Below are 18026 nucleotides of genomic sequence, written 5' to 3'. Positions count from 1 at the left end.
TTTATAGTATAATATAATTAAATGATTTCTTTGAATAGATGTTGCAAAACATTACTTTCTATGTTTTTGAGATAAGAAAATCATTTAATTGTATTAAATATTAATAGTAAAAAGATTATTTGTTTAAATTACTCTTTCATCTCTTCAAACTTCATAGAAAATTAGGTTAGATCATTTATTCTTATAATAAGAGAAGTTCACCTTGATTTTTTTAAGACGATACTACTTACTAGAAAGTTAAAATATAATAAAGTAAATACATAAAATGACAATAATTCAGTATAATTGTATATGTAAAGTCTGAAGAGAATAACAATAATTTAATAATAGCAAATTCAATATAATCGTATATGTGAAATCTGAAGAGGATCGAGTGGTAAATGAAAAAAAGAAAAAAAGTCATAGAAAGTATCATTCAACATTTTCCTATAATGGAGACTATTAATTGAATGAAGTTCCAACAAATAGCCATTAGAGATCATATTATATGTGCATGTGATTCTTAGTTAATGGTGTATACTTTTTTTTAGTTATTAACACTTCTTTTTCTTTGGCTATATTTGTATACTATCCAACGACCTCTGTTGGCATTTATTGTTACTTGCTTTTAAAGCTGTTTTTTTCATACACCATCTCTTTTTATGATTCGATGGTATTTGATTTTTATATCAGAGTTTGATTTATATTTAGATTCGTATTGATCGAGAGTCTCGATCACAAACAAAGATAATAATAACTTCATGAATGAAATAGAAGAATCTCTTATAAAGGATGAATACGTATTTATCGTCATCAAAACAGATTTGTTAGACCTATGATACAATAACAATTATAATAACAAAACGAATTCATGGTCTTTCTGCAAAATTAGATGTTTCGCTAACTATATTGAGTGAGTGATATATAGTTCAAGCAGAAAACTAACACTTTCAGTAATTCAGGTTGAAACTCAAAAATACGAAGACAGTTCATGTATGATTTTGATCCTTTAACACTTTTAAAAATTCATAATAATATTATTTATTGATATCGATTTTTCGAAATATAAACTTAATTTAATTAAAATATTGAGTTATTTACTTAAAAAGGAATAATACATATTAATTCTCATTTATTACATGTATTCATTTTTAAAAAGTTTTACGTTCAACTCTGTTTATCACTCTATCATGATCCTTAGTTTTACATGTATCATGCATATATATATATACTGTGATATGTTTATACTATATGTATTGTTTGAGTTATTTTATTTTTTTCCCAACAAGAATGAGGCCCCTACATTTATTATATCCTCTTCCACTTAACTTCTATAAATCACTTTATTTTCTTTTTCTTCTCTGTCACACACAACTCCTCTCTTTTCTCTCACTTCACATTTTTTTTTTCCTTTTGAAAAAATAGTTATCTTTTTATTGATTTTGTTAAATCTCCAAGTATTAACACAACCATTCTTTTAAGGTATGAAATTTCTTGTTATATGATTTTTTATTTTATTTTAGTTTGGAAATGTTCTTGAAATTAAATTAAACATCGATGGTGTGTTTGGTATGATTTTTTAGATTCGTCGAAATATTATTTTCTGACAGAAGTAAGGAAAATAAGTTTTATATATAAGTGACATTCGAAATTGATTGTCTTAATGAATAATGTCCCTAACCCCGAAAGGCCAAACCTCTACTTCCTTACCCCATTCCATCCCATAGTATTTCGTTAGATTAAATATAAATGTTGTTGAGATAATATTTATTTACTTACTTAGTTACATCGTCTAATATCATTTGTGAAAAAATGGTCTTTTTTGAGGTTACTAATTAAATTATGTCTTCGTTAATTCTGCGGGCTAAATTTATTCGGAGAAAAACTACTTTTAAAAGTGAAATTTTAACTATAATTTTTTTAAAAAAGAACCATTTTTTTCACAAAATTTGCATCTAAAGGTATTTTTTATATATTTTTTTTATAGTTAATTAATTAATTAATTAATTTTGTAGGGCAAAATGGATATATCAACGGGTATGATGATTGTAGCAATTGTAGTGGCCTATTTACTTTGGTTCAAGTCCATCACAAAATCCATGAAAGGGCCCAAAGGCCCAAAAATTTGGCCCATTGTTGGAAGTTTACCCGGCCTGCTAGAAAATGGTAACCGGATGCATGAATGGATCGCCGAAAATCTTCGGGTCTGCACCGGTACATACCAAACATGCATATGTGCAATTCCCTTTTTAGCCCGGAAACAAGGTCTCGTGACGGTCACGTGCGATCCAAAAAATTTAGAACATATTTTGAAGGTTAGATTTGACAATTACCCTAAGGGTCCTACTTGGCAAGCTGTGTTTCATGATTTGTTAGGTGAGGGTATCTTTAATTCAGATGGTGACACGTGGCTATTCCAGCGCAAGACTGCTGCGCTAGAATTCACCACGCGGACCTTGAGGCAAGCTATGGGTCGGTGGGTGAACCGAGCTATTAAGAATAGGTTTTGCCCGATTCTTGAAATGGCTCAGGTTCAGGGCAAGCCGGTTGAACTTCAGGATCTTCTCCTGAGGCTCACATTTGATAACATTTGTGGTTTGACTTTTGGTAAGGATCCTGAGACGCTCTCTCCAGGGTTACCTGAGAATAATTTTGCCACGTCATTTGATCGAGCCACTGAAGCCACGTTGCATCGGTTCATTATACCTGAGTTCGTCTGGAAGTTGAAGAAAATGCTAGGACTTGGAGTTGAGGTGAGCTTGAGCCGTAGCTTGAAACAATTGGACAATTACATGACCGATATCATCAATACACGTAAGCTCGAGCTAATGAATCATCAAAACGGTGGGCCCCAACATGATGACTTGCTCTCTAGGTTCATGAAGAAAAAAGAATCATATTCCGACAAATTCCTCCAACACGTGGCACTTAATTTCATCCTAGCTGGACGTGACACATCATCTGTCGCGTTGAGCTGGTTCTTTTGGCTTGTCAGTTTGAACCCGAGAGTGGAGGAGAAAATACTCATCGAGCTGTGCACAGTCCTAGTGGAGACACGTGGCAACGACACATCAAAGTGGTTGGAAGAGCCCCTAGTGTTTGAAGAAGTTGACCAATTGGCATACCTCAAGGCAACATTATCTGAAACCCTAAGACTTTACCCATCGGTGCCAGAGGACTCAAAACATGTCATTTCTGATGACTATTTACCTGATGGCACATTCGTGCCATCAGGTTCAAATATCACATATTCCATATACTCCACCGGTCGAATGAAATTCATCTGGGGAGAAGATTGCTTAGAATTCAAGCCAGAACGCTGGATGTCAAAAGACGGTAACAAGTACCAAGTTCAAGATGCATTCAGATTCGTGGCATTCAATGCTGGACCAAGAATTTGTCTAGGCAAAGACTTGGCATATTTGCAAATGAAATCAATAGCAGCAGCAGTGTTGCTCCGCCACCGCCTCGCGGTGGTACCGGGCCACAAGGTGGAGCAAAAAATGTCATTGACATTGTTCATGAAATATGGTCTAGTTATGAATGTTAACCCTAGAGACTTGACTCCAATTCTGGCCAAAATTGAGAAATTTTGCAAAATTGACCATTCTTGTGGTGGAGAACATATGATTAATAATGGTATTAATCAACCAGGAGCCACTGCAGTAAATGGAATTGCAGCTTGAAGATTTATAAATCTTGCAAGTGAAAATCATATAGTAAAAAATAACTATATATATATAGTAAAAAAGGTTATTTTCATAACTACTAGATCATATGAAATGTGGCTATAAGACAAATAATGTCTACCAGGCTTTATTTAAACAGTAGACCTGATATATAACTTCTTTTTTCCCAAAATTAGATTACATTTTTAACCTTTTTTTGTTTTCCTTTATCACCCTTTCATTTGCCTATGTCAATACATTATTATTATTATATATAGATATAATGTACTTCAATTTTGTGAAATAAAATATAGTACTTGTGATTTTATGATTCTGTACAATAATTAATAATATGGAAAAAAACATTCCCTATCCACTTTTTGATCTTGTCTTTATAATATAGCCACTGTTATGGAGTTTTAAATTTCAGAAATGATGGCTATTTGTTAATTATACCTATAGTAGTACGTTATGAGGCTAGTAAAAGATTTGCAATAGTGTCTTGTAGAACAAATTGAAGTGTCCGTTCATAGTTTGATCTATAAGGAATATGAGTCGTAAAATCAGTTATTAATATTTTTGATGAAATATGTTATTTATATTATAAAATGGGGAATCAGTATTAATATATATACCATGTTAGTACAACTATTCGAAAAGTTTAAATAAAAGGTCTAAAATAATAGAGAATTTTTTGCCAATATTGATAATTGTTTTAGTAAATCAATAATTTGCCACTAAGAAAATATTTTTGTGGATTTGAAATCTTTCTTTTTAACTAGTTAGGGTGGAAGAATCGATACAACAGGTGGTATTCTATAAAAAAAATTAGAAATTGATTGTGTCAACGTTTTCTCAATTAAAGCGATCGCACCCGTTTTTATTAAATGATGAATACATTTTTTATGTAATTTGTGAGCAATTATACAATAGTAAATTTATTCCGTACGCACTCAAAAGAATAGCAATTACGATTTTTCTTACAATTTAATTTGAAAAATAAATGCTTTTTTTTTGTTGTGGTAGATTTTATTTTAAAAAATCAATTTATTTCATAATAATTCATGTCCACAGGACATAATATACCCTACATTTCTTTAGTAAATGTAGCTTTCATATTCACAACAACATTTACGGCTTTAAATGCAACAATATAAATTAGACTTTCTCACTATTTATTTAATTATTTTCAACAACCATCTAAAGTTCTAACTAAAAAAATGAAAATAATAGTAAGAAATAACTTATAATTAGCGAAAAAATTAATACAAATTATACCAATCATAGACGATAAAAGTAATTTTAACTTTACGAAAAACAAAAGTAAATTTTTTTACTTACACAAATCATAAATAAAACTTATGTAATCACTTAATATAAATTTAATATATTTTGATTATACTGAGAAATAAGTTTGATAATATATATGGTAAGTTTTTTTAATTATTTTCCTATTAAGAAAAGTCAAAAGACATTTTAGAATGGAAAAAAATAAAGTCAATACAGTTGACTTTATAAATCTGACATCAAGGGTATATATGTCATTTACTACTCAACACGTATAGTCTTTTTCTCTCCATGCACACTCTCTTCTTCTCTCACTTCAAAATCTTTTCATTTTCTCCGGCAACCGGCGCCACCGTAAGGTCCATATTTTTTCGGGTCCGGTCTTCCGGTATGGTAGTCGAGGTACTTTCTTCCTGACCCGTAAATTACTGGAGCTTTGACATTTTGCAAAAGTCAACTGAGATTATGTGTTTTTCTCTGTAACGTACTGATTATAGTGATTTATGAGTATAATTCTGTTTTTTGTTATGGGATGTTTAAGGTTCTATTTGAGCTTTAATTTAGTATTTATGGATGAAGAACAGATTTTGATTGTTTCCCCTGTTTGAATTTGGGAAAATTTTGAAGTTTAAGAATTTAGGGTTTTGATTTATTACGTAATTTAGCTCAGATTTTAGTTTACTTTACTGTAACGTACTAATTAAAGTGATTTAGATCACATAATTGCGTTTTGATTTGATATTAGTGGGTATTTAAGATTTCATCTTTGAGCTTTTTTTAAAAAAAATCAACTGTTTATGAATCAACAATGAATTTTTGAGCTTTGCAAGTATTTAAACTAGGGGTTTGACATATTTCATTGTTAATGTACCAATTACAGTAATGTATTCAAATGATTTGAGTTATATTAGGCAAGGAGTAGATGTGAAGGTTTCATTTCAGCTATTTTATTTTCTTCTTTGTTGATCAATAATTGATTTTGATTGCTTCCACTGGTGAAATTCAGTCAAGTTTGGTTTTTGCAGGTCTTAAAGTTAGGGCTTTTGACTCTTTTGTTTCCTCTTTCGTTGTGGTGTGCTGCTCGATCACTTTCCTGCTAACCCGTTAAGTAAATTAGCGTTTCTACTGTTGGTAAGTCAGCTCAGTTTTAGGTATAAGTTGCATGTTTTGTATATTATTTGCAGTTAGTTGGTGGTTAAGGTTTTAGTTGAGTTTATCCTTTCTTGTTACGTGATCAGAGTTGAACTTTGATTGCTTCCACAGGTAGAACTCGGGAAAATTATGATCCGTAAAATTTGGGAAATTTTGTTTTCTGCTAGTCTAATTTCAGCTTCAGGTTTGTCAAAAAAAGGAAGTAAAGAATTCTGTTTGTGGGGACTTTTGATTTACAAAAAGTTACTGTATAATTTAGAGAAGTCAATTGCTGTGATTGTGTGCCTAATGGCGTGTACATATGCGCACACACACACAAACATGTATTTTGAGTTGTTCATTGTGCTTAGAAACCTCTTCTGTATAACAGCTTCTGTTAGCACATTCAAGCATATCCACTAGGAACTGTAGCGAAATATATTCAGATTATCTATTATGAACACTGGTAGCATCATATTCCTATCCTTTTTCTCTAAGTAAATTTGTTAGTAACAAAATCTGATACATGTAATACTTGTTTCTATGAGCAGCCTATACACTCTAGGTAACAAAGAGATTGCCTACTGATTTATTCTCGGAAAGCTTAAGAGAATGCATCTGCTATCTGAGTTGTCTGGTGTGATGGTAATTTTCTTTGATCTGCTGCGCCACAAGGAGTCAAGACTGACTTTTAAGCCTTTGTAAGATGATTCTTCTTTTAGAATTATACTTTTAAAGTAGATTATGATTGTTGTTGGAGCTATAAGTTGAGTCTTCTGTTCTAATCTTCCGAAGAGCTAACTAAAATTTAAAAGGTTTCTGGTTTTCTTAGACCTTTTCCCTTTCAAGGGATGAATCACCAATTTCTGTTGCTTTTTTGAATTTGCTAGAACTGAAAAATTGGGTGAAACTGTTGTGCTGAAATTATTAGCTTGCTGAATATTTATTTGATAATTATTAATATGCGGAATACTTTTTGTGGTTTTCTATTCGTGCTTGCAAAGACATTAGTAGCTGAAGGGTGCTGTTGGTTAGTCCATAATCTCCTGCACATGGCTGTAGAGATAATCTATGTTATTTGAACTGTCTAAAGTTTAGAAGTTCTAATCTCTACAAATTTTGTACACTACTTGTATACGGGTGTGTTTTTCCTTTCATGAATACAGTTTATTACTTTATCAAAAATCTCTTAAGTTATTTAATGGTTGTAGGTGCATGCAGTGGTTAGAAATGATCCTTGATGCTCTTTGACGGCTGAAGTAGCCAATTTGAGCACTTCTATGCGAAAAATGAGCATCCAAAGGGATTCCTCACAGAGTTTAATCATTTAGCTGGCTGTATCCAGCTAAAAGTTTGGTACATGCAACAGCTGACTGTTCTTGCTCACGCTAATTTTATATAGCAATGCGTTCATGGTGGGGGAAGTCTTCATCTAAGGATGTTAGGAGGAAATCCACTAAGGAGAGTTTCATTGACATAATAAATCGGAAACTGAAGATTTTCACCACGGAAAAATCAAGTGGTAAATCTGGATCATCTCGAAGACGACGTAAAGATACAAATTCAGTGAAGGGTTCTCAATCAAGGGTTTCAAGGTCACCATCACCATCTACGCCAGATTCACGCAGTCAGGTCTTTGCTGATAGGACTTCTTCTCAACCACTTCCCCTTCCTGAGGGCCACTCTTCTAATGTACATCTTGTCGACTCTGATAACAGTGCATCCATAATATTAGTGACCGGTGAAGTCTCCGAGCCATCATTGACTTTGCCTCTTCCCATGCCCAGGCATCCACATGGACCAGCTGCTGCAGGCGTTGACAGGGACTTACCAACTGCTTCTGTTTCTTGTGACAGCTCCAGTGACAGTGATGATCTTACTGACTCACGGCTTCTAAGTCCCCAAACATCTGATTATGAAAACGGGAGCAGAACTGCCTTGAATAGTCCTTCCAGGTAAGCACAAACTGTAACAATTGCTGTTCCATCTCGAATTTGATATACAGCTGTGCTTAAAACTTAAAAGTATCTCTTTTGACTTCTTTATCAAAAAAAAAAAAAAAATTCTTCATCAAAAAGTATCTCTTTTGAGCATTTCTAACAAATAAATTCAATTTCTACAGTTTGAAGCAGAAGGTTCAATCTCCTATTGCATCCAATGCAAGCTCAGGAGAGATGCTGAAGTCAGCTACTCTTTTGTCAGACAATCAGGCGATCCCTACATCTCCTAGACAGAGGCTTTTAAGCTCTCATGTACCAGGCTTACAGATTCCTCATCATGGCGCTTCCTACAGTGCTCCTGACAGCTCGATGTCAAGTCCTTCAAGAAGTCCCATGAGGGTATTTGGGCATGAAACGGTCATGAACTCTGGTTTCTGGCTAGGGAAGCCACATGGAGAGATAACCTTCTTAGGATCAGGGAACTGCTCTAGTCCAGGTTCTGGCCAAAACTCTGGGCACAATTCAATTGGAGGTGATATGTTAGCGCAGCCCTTTTGGCCTCACAGCAGGTGTAGTCCTGAGTGTTCACCTGTACCTAGCCCTAGAATGACTAGTCCTGGTCCTGGCTCTAGGATACATAGTGGTGCTGTAACTCCCTTGCATCCTCGAGCTGGACCAACGTTGGCTGAGTCTTCCACAGCTTCACTTGATAATGGAAAACAGCAAAGTCATCGTCTGCCTCTTCCTCCCATATCAATCCCTCATTCTTCTACTTTTTCTTTGTCATGTTCAATGACTCCTGCAATTCCACGAAGTCCTGGTAGAACAGGTAATCCTCCAAGCCCTGGGCCACGTTGGAAGAAAGGACGTCTGATTGGTAGAGGCACATTTGGACATGTGTACCTTGGTTTTAACAGGTCAGTAGCTGGTACAGATCAATACTTTTCCATTATTCTTGTAATGTTTGCCTTCAATGGGGTTTAATACTCATATTATGTTTTTTCTTAAGCTTTATGCACATGCTTTAACTTTAGATTACTTGAATGAAGATTTTATGGAGGTACAAGAGCCGGTTTGGATAGGCTTAGAGCTTTTTACTTATTTTTGTCTTTTTGTCTTAAAAGTACTTTTTTGTTGTTTTACCTAAACACTATTAAAGTGCTTAAAAAGCTATTTTAGCTTGAAAATACTTAATAAGTCGATCCAAACAGGCTCCAAGAACCAAAGTGATGGAATTCTTCTTGTAAATTTATTCTCTTTTTCAAAACACGACACTAATTTTAATTCAAATTTGATAACAATCTGCAGTGAAAGCGGTGAAATGTGTGCAATGAAGGAAGTAACACTTTTTTCAGACGACCCAAAGTCAAGAGAAAGTGCACAGCAGCTTGGACAAGTGAGTTAACTCTAATTTGCTCCTCAAATGAGGCAAAAGAGAAAAGAATGATGATTATTTATGCTGATATTGCTTTTACTAGTATTTCAATAATTATCATTTTGTTTCTCTTGTTGACTTTCTTTAACTTCACGAAACCATAACTGAACAACATTTGTCAGGAAATATCTCTGCTAAGTCGGTTAGGCCATCCAAATATTGTGCAGTATTATGGCTCTGAAACGGTAAGTTTCTTAAAGTTGTTACTGCTGATATCACCTTGTGATAATTAATCATTAGAAGTTCTCATTAAATTCCAAGTCGATTAGATTAAGTCTAATGAGCACCAAAGTATTCTCAAGATATCAAATCATTACTTTTTTTTTAATATATTACAGTTTGCTTCCTTGTAAAAAAAAGATTTACGTTACATGTTTCCCTTAATCTCCTTATCCCTTTAAATAATGATATAGATTGCATTAATGCTTGCTCGGTTCCATCTACAGGTAGATGACAAGCTATACATATACCTTGAGTATGTTTCAGGTGGTTCGATCTATAAAATTCTTCAAGAATACGGTCAGTTGGGTGAGCTAGCAATTCAAAGTTACACTCAACAAATTCTGTCTGGACTTGCATATTTGCATGCTAAAAACACAGTGCACAGGTAGGTGTATTGTTGAAAAAGTAGTTGTGTGCAATATACATGTTCTTTTTCAGCATTGATTTTCTTAGAACCTCTATGTAAATATGTCTTATGACTGACATGTAAATTCAAATTTTGTTCAGAGATATTAAAGGAGCAAATATACTGGTTGACCCAAATGGCCGCGTTAAATTGGCAGACTTTGGGATGGCAAAACATGTATGATCTCTTTGTGCTGCAGGCTCTTGACTGTACTTTCTGCATCCGTGGTTTCTTTTTATTGATATTGCTGTCTGGGGAAAAAATGCCTGTATACGAGAAGTGTACCAAAAAAATAGAAAACCTAAGAAAAATTATGGTTTTCTATAAACAACACACATTCATCTATACCTACAGGGATCTCATGGGTGTGCCAGAAGGCAATAAGGGATAAGAGGTTACATCTCAGCTGTTCAAAATTCATCTCTATCCCTTTTGAAGCTCTCCCATTTCTTGCTCTCCACACAACCCATATGTGATTTATTGAGAACCCCTTTTTCAGCTATGAAGTTATTGTTGGATAGTGAACTCTTCTATGATAAGTATGGGGCAAACCAAAACAAAGGCAGTTCAGATGCCTCTATTTTTTGAATAGGAGGACCTATGGTGTGTGGGAGAAAATCTTCCAGCAAGTCTGAGTTTATAGAGTATCAACTGTGGTGTGTGGGAGAAAATGTTTGTTTTTTCATAATTCTGTGCTGGTCTTATTTAGCTTACGCTGTTACAATTTGCAGATAACTGGTCAATACTGTCCTTTGTCTTTCAAGGGAAGTCCTTACTGGATGGCACCTGAGGTTTGAATTACTATAAGTCAAGTTCTTATCCTATTGATGCCGTCTCTATGTTTCATCTAATTCATTGTATTATGTTTATTCATCAGGTTATTAAAAATTCAAATGGTTGCAATCTTGCGGTAGATATATGGAGCCTTGGATGCACGGTTTTGGAGATGGCAACGACAAAACCACCTTGGAGTCAGTATGAAGGGGTTAGTTAATATGTTTATGATGGTCCAAAAGTGTGCAGTTTCTGTATTTTCTTCGTGCTTCTAATTCCTATTGGTTTTCTCATAGGTCGCTGCTATTTTTAAGATTGGAAACAGCAAGGAAGTTCCAGCAATTCCCTATCACCTGTCAGATGAGGGCAAGGATTTTGTGCGGCAATGTCTACAACGCAATCCACTCCACCGTCCAACAGCTTCTCAGCTCTTGAAACATCCCTTTGTCAAAAGTACTGCTCCAATGGAAAGATTCATTGTAAGTCCTGAACCTGTAGAAACAATGCATCCATTGATACTTGCTGTGATATCATTGTATGTTTTCTTAGTTTGCTCATCTTGCAATGATGCCCATTTTAGGCAACTGAAAGTCTCATACCCAGTGTAATTCCACAAGTTTGGTCTGGATTAAGGGAACTCAAAGTATCACTTGCATTGCCTGATTCTACGATTTTGGTTTGTGTGCATTGATTACCTGATTCTACGATTTTGGTTTGTGTGCATTGATTACTTTTCCGTTAGGGATTCTGAGTCACCTTATCATTTCTTCTTGAACATTCCCTCGTTTGATATTTATTTTTTCTAGAGTTGCTGTGCAGCTGACTAACAAATTATAATACCTGTATTAGAAATTACTGAAGGTATTACGATCAACTTTACTACATTTGTATCCAAGAAAAGTAGATAGCTTTTGCAATCAAAGGCTTTACAGGAACTGTGCATTCTGAAATGACATGGACAGTTCTCCATATCAGAATATTTCTACTGAGTGAAGATAGTAAGCTATAAAAACAGACAAAATGTGCAAAATAAAATTCAGAAGGATGGTCAACTTTTGAGGGTCCCATAGCAGCTAACGCTTGCAAATGAACATTTATTAGTCGCCTGGTGAGTTGGTTTGTTAAGATCTTGTCGGGGAATAGTAGATTTTTATTTCTCGTAAATGTAGTTATGTGAAACCTCTCTGGTAATCTCTCCTTCAGCATTACACATCTTTTTCCTCAAACTTGTTACTCTGTCTGGAGAACTCTTCATAATATTGATGGACCAGTGACATTATCTGCCATCTTTAGGACTCAGGAATGTTCTGCTTACTGGATGCCATGATTTAAATTTAGCATATGTTCTCTGCTGATCATTGCTTGAGTTTTTCACGGTTTACTTCATGTTTTGATATTTCAGGGCATTGGACATTTAAAAGATCCACCATGTGTGCGCTCAGAAGAAGTTGCAGTGCATCATGAGCCTAGAGGTTCAATTTTTTTTCCTGGATTTAGGTTAGTTCATTTCTCTCTCACACACAATAGTTACCTGTAATCTGATCTTGGTCCATCTTGCTATTATTGAAGAAGCCAGATTTTTGCCATAATTATCAGTACAAAATATCCGAGTACTAAAACATGTTTTCCACCTTAGTTCTAGAAGCTGTATAAATGAAAATTCCTATTGCCAATAAAAGGCTCCAGTGTTCCTTATATGCTGGTATGCAATTACTTGTACAACTGGTACAAATTAGTGTACTTTTTATTCCCTTTTTCCAGAAGGAACTATCATATGGTATATTTTGTTTTAAATCCTGGTGTCAAACTTTACACGGATGACTTATTCTATTCACTAGGAAAAAGACATGATCATAAGTCGGACGGTTTTGAGAACTGAAACTATAACAATCTTCTGCAGTGTATCCATTTTAAACATTCTAGATACCAAGTAAATAGTAATTCAGATTACTTTATCACAAGCACAAAAATGGTGAACTTGTCAACTCTAATTTGACACCATAGATCTGTACAAGAATTAAATTAATTGGTGAAAGTCCACCAGCCTATGAAGTGGTTTGTGCCCAAAAATATGCACTCCCCACTGTAATTTCCATGCATTTGACTTTTTAAAGCTGCAGTTAATTAAATGGTGTATAACAAAAAAGATTCTCAAGGTAGTCAAATAGTGTAATTTATGGCAATATTGTTCAGCTCTGCGCATAAGCACTAATTCCTTGAATAAAAAAAAAAGCAGTATGTTCTTATTCAATTTGTTTTTGCAGCGACGTACCTGTTCCAAGATCTTGCCCAGTTTCTCCAGTTGGGATAGAGAGCCCTGTTTACCATTCACAATCACCTAAACATATGAGTGGAAGATTGTCCCCCTCTACCATATCAAGCCCCCGTGCTGTATCTGGTTCATCAACACCTCTTAGCGGTGGTGGTGGTGCTATTCCACTATCTAACCCAATTATGCCAACAACTTCTTCATCAGAAGACATGGGAACATCACCAAAGGCCCAAAGTTGTTTTTGCCCTGATGCTTACACTAGTCACGGTCTGAAGTCTGACATGTTTCGAGAAACACCTCCATATGGCAATGGTTTTTTTGGAGAAAATTTTGGGGGCCATGCTCAAAGTGGTGTTAATGGACAACCATATCAGGGACAGTCAGTATTAGCTAATAGGGTTGCTCAGCAGCTTTTAAGGGACCAAGTAAAATTGAGCCCATCGTTTGACCTGAACCCAGGCTCTCCAGTTTTTAGTTGGGATAATGGGGTCTAACTTTGTAAAAGTCACCTGAAAAAGAATGATATCTCATGGAACAACTGTACAGTAACCATACCAAAATGACTGTAGTTCACTGAATAAAAGTGTTGAAGCTGATGAAAGGAGAAGGCTCTCTCAGTATCCCAATTTATTCGTTCCCAGTTGCTATCGTAAGTTACTTCTACCTGTAACAGTTTTTGTATATGGTTTCCACATCACCCCCGATATTTTTGACTAGTACTTTATTTTAGTTCTCCAGCAATCACCACGCTAGGAGCCTCGTGCAGCAGTGCTTTGAATCCTCTTTCTTTTGGGATCCTCATTGCATATAAGATCTTTTCTTCTTCGAGTTGAAATACTAGGAGAGACGAGAAAATGGTCACACAGCTATACAAGCCTGGACTTCATAGGACTAACAGGTTCAAAGATTAGACGGGGAATCTCAGGCTTGGTTGAGATATTGTTTCTTTGGTAACTGTTCATTGTAAAGCTCTCTCATATACTGTTTTGAGCCTTTTGTATCTATCTTGTATTATGGATCCTTGAAAACCAGCTTTAATCCAAAATCTTCAACCATGTTCCAAACTTTGAAGTTGAATGTGAGTTCCAACTTTTATTCTGTGTAAATTGGAGAAGCATGTATGACTAATGCTGGCTATTTACATCCCTTTCGTTTCATGAAGTTGCGTAAATAGTTTGTTAGAACTCAGCCATACCAGATGTTCAAACAAGGGGATACAATCAAAAATGGAATCCCTTCTGGTTTTTTAAGCAAGGTACAAAATGTATCATCAATTAATTCCACAAGATCATGATGGAATCAAATTTGAAGCTACAATAAGTGCAGACATGTACAAGTATATTGATGAGGCTTATTACCAACAATACATGTCACCATTATCATTGAAATTCAAGTTTTCAAGCCAGCAAGATTTGTCCAGCCAAAAACCAGTCGAGATGTGCATTACAAGGAAAGTATTTGAAAAGAAAAAAGAGTTTGCGCGATGATCACATACTGGGATAAAGCAACAATTGACATTGTTTTTACTGAGGTTTTGTCAAATTCAAGCTGAAATCCCAGAGTTTCTTTGCCAATTCTGCATCTGTACCCTGAGAAGTTGATGCAGATATATTGCTGTCCGAGAAGTATTCACCGGTTATACCCTTCACCTGAGGATGCAAAGCTACATAGCATGTAGTTGCTGCTCCCTAGAATCAACAAAGAAATATACATGAGGAAACTAACAGTTATCGATCTTATATTTGTACCGAAGTTACTCACCTGTGGAATGTTTTTAATAAAGTATTTGCCGATCCAGTTAACTAAGCCTGCAAAAGGTCCAAAATATAAAAAATTAACAAACATGAAATTTGCCAAGATCATAGGACTTCAAAGAACACATATCATGTTGAGGCTCTAAACTTTGTATATGCCCTGCATGGTGTAACTACTCGCGGTTATAGTGTATGGCACCCTAGAAGGATTTTAATATCCAAAACGAAGTTTTTAACGTACTAAATCCTTCATCAATCAATACAATGAACGTTCGTGAAAGAATGTTCATTTCTTGTTTCATTTCATATACCTATAAAGGGTAGTTCAAGGAAATCTAATCTTGGGATAAAAAACTTAAAGCTCATTGAAGGAAACAAATTTCATGAGATGTCATTACAACGATAAGAACCACTCTGGTGGAAGATTTTAAATTTTTACCTTCAACCAAACTTTGGTGACGGAGAAGATTGGTAGTAATTGATCCCGGGTGAAGTGAATTAGCAGTTATCTCCGCTCCTTCTTCCTGTGAAAGGTGAGACAAGCATTGTTAGATCATATGCTTAGGTAGTTTCAAAGATGCAACGCTTCTTTGAAGAGAATTCCTTTAGTTCCTACACTTCATTACCGAGATGATGATCTGAAAAACAAAACTTGTGTATAACGGTGGAAAGTAAACTGTAGAGACGTACATTCCTCGTAAATTAAACAGTAATTCAACTTCGAGATTGTCACTAAATGAGAAGAACATTGGTCAGGGACATAAGATTTAAGAGATTAAAGATAATAGTGTACCTTGAAATGCCTTGCAAGTTCGTTAGCGTGTAAGATATTAGCAAGCTTTGACTGTCCATAAGCAAGAATTGCCGTATAACTGGAAATACACAAATAAACATTCTTGTAAAGCATCTTATGCAAAGAAAGCATCTACTGCCAGATCCTGAATATAATGTGTAAATATAAAAACTGAGATATAAATTGAAGAGCAAGTATATGAAGATGGCAACCATGAAGTACCTATCTTTGTCATTGATTTTGTCGAAACGGATCCCTTCACGGTATGTAAATCGATGTCCCAATGATGAAACGTTGACAATCCTTCCTTCTTTATGGCTCGCTTCAGCTGTATTTTTCAGGTTCTGTAGCAAAAGATTTGTCAAGAGAAAATGACCTGCAAAAACATTACTAGTCTTCTTATATTTGGTGAAATGATACTTCAATCTGAAACCGTCCTATTAGAGCAGAACAATCTCAATAGAGGAAAACACAGACAACTGTCGAGATCAGACTTAGCTGACTTGGTACTTGTAGTTGCACTTCAGTTCTGACATCAAACGAGGATTTAAGATACAACCATCTATTTCAACCTATGTTGCTCAGAATCTTCATAAATCCTGCCTGCTATGAGCCGGATCTTCCAAAAGTTGTATATTTTTGGAGGATATGACACAGGTGCGGCAGCATTTTAGGAGACTCCGTGCAACATAGATTACAACATAACATCTAGATCACACAGTTTGCAAGTCCAACTTATGGCTTCTTGAAAACCAATGGGCAAGTTACAGCGGATAAAAGGAAAAACATATTTGTTAAGAAAAAAAGAAAAGAAAACAGTCGACTCTAATACAGAAACTAGTAAAGATTGATGTAAAGATCTTCTACAAGCAAATATACCTCTGTAACATTATACTGTTTCCATAGAGTAATAGCAAAACAAAGTTATAAAATGCCAAATTCCAAGAAAGGGGAGTCCTTGTATTCTACAATGTCAAAGAATGGCCAAGTGTGGTGAAAATTCTTGATGAAGGATGTGAACACTCTCCCATAACTACGATATCTTAAACAAACACAAAAAATAACCTCGTTTACCTAAATGATTAGTAGCAAACTGTAATTCAATATTGTCTTGAGAAAGCATGAACGGTGGAGCCATAACCCCTGCATTGTTGCTTCAAAAAATAAAAAATTCATTTAGTATCTTAATATTCACTCATTGACGCGGAGGGCAGAGTAAACAGGACATTCGTTCCGAGCAATACCAATGAACCAAAGATGAATGCAAAAATCTAATTACGACTCTGTATTGAACTCGTGAAACAGTTAAAAGGAAATGTTTTCTTACATCAGAATGTTCAGAGGATAACCAGTAGAGTTATATTCCGATGCAAACTTCCTAACGGATTCCATAGAACCGNTTGATAAGGTACATCACATTATCATAACCTGATAATTTACACACATAATAGAACATCTTAACAGAAGGAATAGATCCACATTACAAATACATTGAAGGAGAAACTTGAACATTCAACCCCCAAAAAAAGAAGACAAAAGTACACTTTTGAGTCTTTGAGAATCCCATTGTTTAAAGACAGATAACTTAAGACCTGTGGAATGGCATAGCTCTGATAATTATTTGGTGGTAAATAGCAGCAAGAGTAGCTCCAACCATTGGTCCAACCCAGAAGATCCATCTCCATTACATCAATTTTGGCATGAGGAATCTCTTTAAGAATACTATCCTTAACTTCTTCGCCACTTTTAACATTACGAACTGCCATTACTACATGCGCACCTCGCATTGCAAGAACACGCGTTGTTTCTGCACCAATACCACTAGACGCTCCTGGTAATTTAATCAACATGGACATGAGAATTTCAAGTAAAAACATTTCATCACTTTTTCGCGAGTTTCACATTCCCAACTCTTACTCATTCACCATCCATGTATCAACTAAACACATCAAAAGGCCAAATATCAATCGTTCCCTTTTCCTACCTGAACTATCGCCATCTATTCAACTAGATGTATTTTAATACTTACACTATGAATTATGATATATCAGCTAGAAAAAAGTACTAACAACTAATTNTCGTTCCCTTTTCCTACCTGAACTATCGCCATCTATTCAACTAGATGTATTTTAATACTTACACCATGAATTATGATATATCAGCTAGAAAAAAGTACTAACAACTAATAATTAATAGTATGAAACTTCCCAAAAACTCATATTTTTAGTGTATTTTGGTCAAAAATATTTTGTCCATAATATCTATAAATAATTATAAACAGGAATAAATAACCCCCACCCCCAAAAAATTACAAACAACTCAGTGAAAAAATTGGGAGAAAGGGTTACTAAACATAATTTTTTTT

General features: G+C 34.9%; 4 protein-coding genes and 1 long non-coding RNA gene across 10 annotated transcripts in view; 2 read left to right on the top strand and 3 right to left on the bottom strand.

The window, feature by feature from the left end:
• The first annotated feature begins 1316 nt into the window (after positions 1-1316).
• Positions 1317-3862, top strand: LOC107028839 (cytochrome P450 86A22). Its single transcript, XM_015230059.2, has 2 exons — positions 1317-1461; positions 1995-3862. The coding sequence occupies exon 2, from the start codon at positions 2001-2003 to the stop codon at positions 3663-3665; it is 1665 nt and encodes a 554-aa protein (XP_015085545.1). The 5' UTR covers positions 1317-1461; positions 1995-2000; the 3' UTR covers positions 3666-3862.
• Positions 3863-5220: 1358 nt separating this feature from the next.
• LOC107028248 (mitogen-activated protein kinase kinase kinase YODA) lies at positions 5221-14220 on the top strand. Of its 6 annotated transcripts, XR_003579847.1 has the most exons (16): positions 5221-5336; positions 5960-6065; positions 6198-6270; positions 6617-6766; positions 7277-8020; positions 8188-8922; positions 9314-9401; positions 9563-9625; positions 9887-10047; positions 10170-10245; positions 10800-10859; positions 10946-11053; positions 11139-11321; positions 12245-12339; positions 13107-13763; positions 13845-14220. XR_003579847.1 is itself a non-coding variant. In XM_015229285.2 (14 exons), exons 4-14 carry the CDS (start codon positions 7470-7472, stop codon positions 13606-13608), a joined length of 2622 nt encoding a protein of 873 aa, XP_015084771.1. In that variant the 5' UTR covers positions 5221-5336; positions 5960-6065; positions 6617-6766; positions 7277-7469; the 3' UTR covers positions 13609-14220. The 6 variants fall into 6 exon arrangements, 1 of the variants encoding a protein (XP_015084771.1); XR_001457808.2 differs by lacking the exon at positions 6198-6270; XM_015229285.2 differs by lacking the exon at positions 6198-6270 and having other exon boundaries at positions 13107-14220.
• Positions 14221-14431: 211 nt separating this feature from the next.
• The window catches only part of LOC107028249 (short-chain dehydrogenase TIC 32, chloroplastic-like), a 4825-nt gene continuing 1230 nt past the window's right edge, over positions 14432-18026 (bottom strand). Inside the window, exons 3-9 of the mRNA XM_015229287.2 lie at positions 16989-17060; positions 16736-16815; positions 15884-16037; positions 15662-15740; positions 15308-15392; positions 14876-14922; positions 14432-14802 (exon numbers count right to left, since the gene is read on the bottom strand). Of these exons, the coding sequence (XP_015084773.1) occupies positions 14638-14802; positions 14876-14922; positions 15308-15392; positions 15662-15740; positions 15884-16037; positions 16736-16815; positions 16989-17060 (682 nt within the window). The 3' untranslated portion in view covers positions 14432-14637. The remainder of the gene's footprint in view (positions 14803-14875; positions 14923-15307; positions 15393-15661; positions 15741-15883; positions 16038-16735; positions 16816-16988; positions 17061-18026) is intronic.
• The window catches only part of LOC107028251 (probable aquaporin PIP-type pTOM75), a 6233-nt gene continuing 5270 nt past the window's right edge, over positions 17064-18026 (bottom strand). The window contains exon 4 of the mRNA XM_027918837.1: positions 17064-17339. Within this exon, the coding sequence (XP_027774638.1) occupies positions 17247-17339 (93 nt within the window). The 3' untranslated portion in view covers positions 17064-17246. The remainder of the gene's footprint in view (positions 17340-18026) is intronic.
• Positions 17355-18008, bottom strand: LOC114078270. The gene is made up of 2 exons (XR_003579851.1): positions 17757-18008; positions 17355-17645 (listed from the first exon to the last, which is right to left on the bottom strand). It is a non-coding gene; the product is annotated as an uncharacterized LOC114078270 (long non-coding RNA).

The sequence above is a fragment of the Solanum pennellii genome, chromosome 8 (assembly GCF_001406875.1).
Source record: "Solanum pennellii chromosome 8, SPENNV200".
Taxonomy (NCBI): domain Eukaryota; kingdom Viridiplantae; phylum Streptophyta; class Magnoliopsida; order Solanales; family Solanaceae; genus Solanum; species Solanum pennellii.
This window is presented reverse-complemented; position numbering and strand designations above follow the sequence as displayed.